Here is a 5,605-nt window from a genome sequence, read left to right as displayed (position 1 = left end):
CAGTCGTTTTTGGATAATCTTCAGTAGAATCTTGCTTGCATGTGAAATCAATGATATTGTTCTGTAGTTTCCACACTCAGTTGGGTCACCTTTCTTTGGGATGGGAACAAATATTGACCTCTTCCAGTCAGTTGGCCAATGATTCTCGAAAACATGCTGAAATATCTCAGTCACAAAAAGACAAATGCTGCATAAGCCACTGTTATAAAATAGGGTGGATATGGGAAGGAGAACAGGAAAAGAATGATTAGATAATGAACCGCACTGGAATAGGTGAAGGAAATGACAATCTGAAAGGAATGGATGATTAAACGTATGTTTGATAATTGCAAGTCTGGAATAAGACAAACATTACAATGTAAATGGGGGAGAGGTAATGAGGAAAGTGTGTATGAATAAGTGAATGAAAACCAGTGTCTTTGTAATCTTTTACTAAAATAATTATTAAAAATAAAATATAAAGAGGTCTGTCCTTTTTGTTTAGTAGATGAAAGAACTCAAAGATTTCCAGAACCACCAGGACATACAGCCTGTTTGTGATACTGCCAGCACTCAGTGCCTGATTTCTTGTCTGTGGCCCAAGTTCATTTTTTTCGCCCTATCAAGAATACGTTGAATGTGGGAGGAAAGAGTAATACTTCTTTTTTTTCTAAAATTTGATCATTATTGGGTAAAGAAGAGAAGGATAATGTAATTTATTTCAAGCTAATCTTCTGTCTACTACTAAGTTCAGTTTCTCTGTTTCTCTCAACAGACGAGAGCTTGGAAACATTGATGCGGTTCCACAAATTTCTCTGGAAGATGCCCTTTCCAACCAGGAGATTGAAGTCGCCTACATCTGCAGTGAGAGTTCCAGCCATGAGAGCTACATTAGGTGTGTTTCAATACAGGCAGGCCTTCTTTACTAAGTAGTGCACAGTTGTGAAAGCATAATTCAAGGAAAAGCTGCACATAGTGACTTTAGTCAGTGGAGAAAAGAACAGTGGGTCTAGGAACTTTTAAAAATCTTGACAAAATATTAAAAAACTCAAACTCATTGTTGTCAGAACCAGTTCATAACTTTCTATTGGGTTTCATGTAAATTACAAAGGAAGTTTTACTAGAAGCTGAGCACATAATTGAAATATATATGACTCCTAAAGGAGCCATTCATGGATTTGGACTACTGACCTAGGTTAGCAGATAAGCATAAAAACCACTGTGCCATGAAGAAATGCTCAGAATCACTGGCAATAAGAGAGATTCAAATCAAAACCACAATGAAGTACCATCTCACTCCAGTAACAGTGGCTGAATTTAACAGGGCAGCAAGTAATAGATGCTGGAGAGGATATGGCAAGAAAGGAACTCTTAAACATTGTTGGTGAGATTATAAAATGGGATAGCCATTCTGGAAGGTAGTTTGGCACTTCCTCAAAAAGCTGATCATACACATTTCATATGACCCAGCTATTCCACTATGTGGAATATATCCTGAGAAAATGAGAACTGAGGCACAAATGGAAACTTGTTCACCAGTGTTCATAGTAGCATTATTCATCATCACAAGAACATGGAAACAACCCAGATGTCAAACCACAAACAAATAGATTGAGAAGTTACGGTGCATTCAAATGATGGAATAATATGCAGCACACCGGAGCAATGATTTTTCTAAATTATTACCTAACTTGGGAGGAACTGAAGAGCATTATGTTGAGTGACAAGGACAAATATTGTACAAAACTATTGTAGAATGAGTATAAGGATCTGGGGGTGGGGAGAGGAGAGTGGAAACAGAGGAATGAGTATGTGCAGGGGGAGTAGGAGATTAATCATGGGGTTGTACAATTTGATGGGGGGAGTGAGGGGTATTTGAAGAATCTGTTCTGGAAAACAATGATTCGAATTTTGTAAATAAAGTAGTATAATAATAAAGAAACAAACAAAAAACCACTTTGCCACCTAGATTTCTAAACTGGGAATTAACCTACTCCCATCAAATAGGTTTTGACTCATGGTGGTCGCCAGTAGGTTCCCAAGGCTATAAATCTTTATAGCCTGTCTATAGAGACTGTCATATCTTTTTTGCTCAGAGCAGCAGCTGGTCTTAAACTGACAGCCTTTACATTAGAAACCTGACATTTTGCACACTGCACCACCAAGGCTTCTTATCAGGAAACTTGTTAGGTGCTGTCTAGTAACTCGTAGATAGGTAAATAAATGAATATTCAAATTAATACATATATTAAAAAATCATCCTCTTACAGAGGTAATAAAAACATAAATACTTCTATATTGTATTTTTTTTGTTATAAATAAAATGTAGTGTGAGCCACTTCCATTATATTCTTTTTTACTGATACTGACCCCATTTTTTTCATGACACATGCAAACAAAAGGGTATATAGTGGGCAGACTTTGAAACTCTTGAATATTCATAACTTTCTGTTCTCTGTCATACATGGCATTTTAGTTTATTTCAAGCATACTTTTTCCTTTATTTGTTTTTCCAAAGGCAGTTCCTGAGTGCTGGCAAGCATGTCCTTGTCGAGTACCCCATGACGCTGTCTCGGGCAGCAGCTCAGGAACTCTGGGAGCTGGCTGAGCAGAAAGGTGATGTTTATTCAGTGTGACTCTAGGGTTTCTTTAGTACCGTTTTTTATCTTTTTAAAGCATATCCCTTACTTACCCTGGGCCTGTGGGGCTGCACATCTCCACTTCACCCCTTTCATTTCCTCTTACCCATATTATGAGGATGTATAGTGTGGTTTGAGTGTGGAGGGAGCAGGGGTAATGGTGAGTGAAAATTTGCAAACCTATATTCTTTTGCCTGGGTGAAACATATCAGTTAGCTTCCACCTGTGCTACTGGCTCATTATTATTTCAGTTTATTTATGTGATATTTACATCACTAATAGAAAATGCCCAAATCAAAATAATTGTCTTGTACAAATACTTTATTTGTTGTTGTGTCCCATCGAGTTGTAACTGACCCATAGCTGACCCTTCAGTGGGTTTCCAGAGGCAGTAAATCACACTGGAAAAGATTCCCCAGAGTTCTTCCATGGAGCAGCTGGTAGATTAGAACTATATTCCTTTGGAGTTGTAGCACATTCTCTTATCACTAAGCCGCCATAGCTCCCTAAATATAGTTTCTCAAAATGAATAATCATTCATTAAATATCCACTGCATACTCAGAGGAGAGCTCTGGTGTTCTAATAGGGAGTGTTGCTACCAACTCAACAGCTGCTTCTCAGGAGAAGGATGAGTAATCTTTCTCGATTTATAGTCTCTGAAAATAACATTATGTTAGAGGATTGGCTATGGTTTGATTCCAAGTTGACAGCAATAAGTTTGAGTTTTATATACTTGGAATTGGTAACTCTGCTAACCACATCATATACATTGTTTGTTTAATTCTCCTAGAAGTCCTAGGTGGTAGGTACGTAGTTCTCTGTTGGAATTTGAAGTGCATACTTGTTCCAGTAGACAATGCTGCTTTCCTGAGGTTCTTCCATTTGATAAGAACTAGCTAGCCACTTTATAGAGGCAACTAGACCAAGTAAGGGTTGGAGGAGCTGGTTATATGAAACTTAAATCGCATATCTCTTTTTTTCAACATGTACTTGTTGTTATGTGCCATCAAGTTGCCTGCAACTCATAGGTTGCCTGCAGCCATGCCCTGTCCTGAGCCAGTCTCACTAATACCAGTACACCTCCTTCCCATTGCCCCAGTAATCCATTTCATCTGGGGTCTTCCTCTACTGCTCTGTCCACCATCCCTCTGATCATGATGTCCCTCTCCAAGGTCTCTCCTGGCCACATATCCAAAGTATGTGAAATTGAGCTTCAAAATCCTGTCCTGCAATAAGAAACTTGGTTTCACCCCCTCCAAAACAGACGTATTTGTTTTCTTAGAAGTCTATTGTATGTTTAAGACTCTTACCTAAAACCACAATTCAAAGACATCGATTCTTCTTCTTCATCCTTAGTCATTGACCAGATCTCTGATGCATAGCAAGTAATTGAGAAGACCATGGACTGGATCAAGCACACCTTAGTCTCTAGAGTGACATCATTGCTTTTTAGTTCTCTGAAGAAATCCTTTACAGCAGATTTTCCCAGTGTAATTCATCTTTTGATTTCCTGATTGCTGGTGCCAACAGTGTTGATTGTGGAGCTGAGCAAACTGAAGCTGTTAACAACCTCAATCTCTTCTCCATCTATTATGGTGCTGCCAATTAGCCCAATAGCGAGAATCTTTGTCTTTTTGATGTTGAACTTTGATCGACATGTACTATGGAAAAATATTTAATATATGAACAAAGTATGTGATATTGAAAATCACCGAAGAAAGCCCTTTTCACAAAGTATATACTGATCACACTTGTGAATTCCTGTGTTTCTCCACTGGTGGGCTGGACTTCCAGAAGAGGAGGACAATACCATCATTCTTCTCTGCAACTCTAGCAGCTAAACTGTTCCTGGGACCTTCCATAGACAGTTGTTGAATGATAATGTAGATGAATGAATGCAGAAGTAAAAGAGGCTTGGAAAAATTTGAGGTCATCAAATTTGTGTATTTTTTTTCTTATGGTTCAGATGTCTGGAGACAAAGTATGCCCTACTAATATCTTACTAATTGCAAAGGGAAATTGTATAATAGTGAGTTCTACTGGTTGCCCTCATAGCCAAATGGTGATGAGCAGGGGCCAGCCTACAATACTGGCCTTAAAGTGAAATACCATGGGTGCAGGCATCAAAATATCAAACTCATTGCTATCGAATTGGAAGTCACTCATAGCTGACACTCTAGTGGGTTTTCTGAGGCTGTAAGTTATATGGGAGAAGATTGTCCATCTTTCTTTCTTAGAGCCATAGTGAATTCCAGTTGCCAGAGGTGCTGCCTTTGGTGCAACTCTCTGTGAACTGTGCCACCAGAGCTCCCTTTTCCACACATCACCACCTATGAAATATTCTTACAAAATGTTTATCTAAATATAGTTAAGTAAGTCCATCTCACAGAAAATACACAGGAGAAACAAAGTAAATTATAGCATTAAAAAAACCTACCAAGGCATAATAGCTATGTGTCTTCAAAAAGAAAATGTCTTGCATATAGTGGCTTAAATCTGAGAGTGCAGTGTGGAAAATGGAAGGAGTCACTTTTCAGAGACGAAAACAGAGAATACCGCAAGCAGATGTTCAAAATCAGTATCAATAGTGTAAGCCATTTTCATAGTATATACCCTTGATTTGGTATGATGTGAAGGATACTCTGCTGTTTTTCTTCAAAAAATCCATAATCTAATCATAAGAAAAATATGAGACAGAATCAATTTGAGGAACATACTCCAAAATACCCAGCTAGTGACTCTCAAATATATAAAGTCATTAACAACAAGATGAGTTTGAGAAATTTTTCAACACAGGAGTAGCCTAAGGAGATCTTATAACTTAATGTAATACATTAATAGTATCCTGGAAGACATTCTGGGATAAAGACAGGAAGAACTAAGTTGCTGTTGTTGTTGTTGTTATGTGCCGTCGAGTCGCCTGCGACTCATAGCGACCCTATGTACAACAGCCCTAAACTCCGCTCTGTCCTGTGCCAATCGCACT

General features: G+C 38.3%; 1 protein-coding gene across 1 annotated transcript in view; it reads left to right on the top strand.

Annotated features, from left to right (window-relative positions):
* BLVRA (biliverdin reductase A) overlaps positions 1–5,605 on the top strand; it is a 158,619-nt gene that overhangs the window by 91,628 nt on the left and 61,386 nt on the right. Inside the window, exons 3-4 of the mRNA XM_006898600.1 lie at positions 755–874; positions 2,498–2,595. Coding sequence (XP_006898662.1) covers positions 755–874; positions 2,498–2,595 — 218 coding nt within the window. The remainder of the gene's footprint in view (positions 1–754; positions 875–2,497; positions 2,596–5,605) is intronic.

Source organism: Elephantulus edwardii, unplaced genomic scaffold (assembly GCF_000299155.1).
Source record: "Elephantulus edwardii isolate Elephantulus edwardi_28Jun2011 unplaced genomic scaffold, EleEdw1.0 scaffold00234, whole genome shotgun sequence".
Taxonomy (NCBI): Eukaryota; Metazoa; Chordata; class Mammalia; order Macroscelidea; family Macroscelididae; genus Elephantulus; species Elephantulus edwardii.
This window is presented reverse-complemented; position numbering and strand designations above follow the sequence as displayed.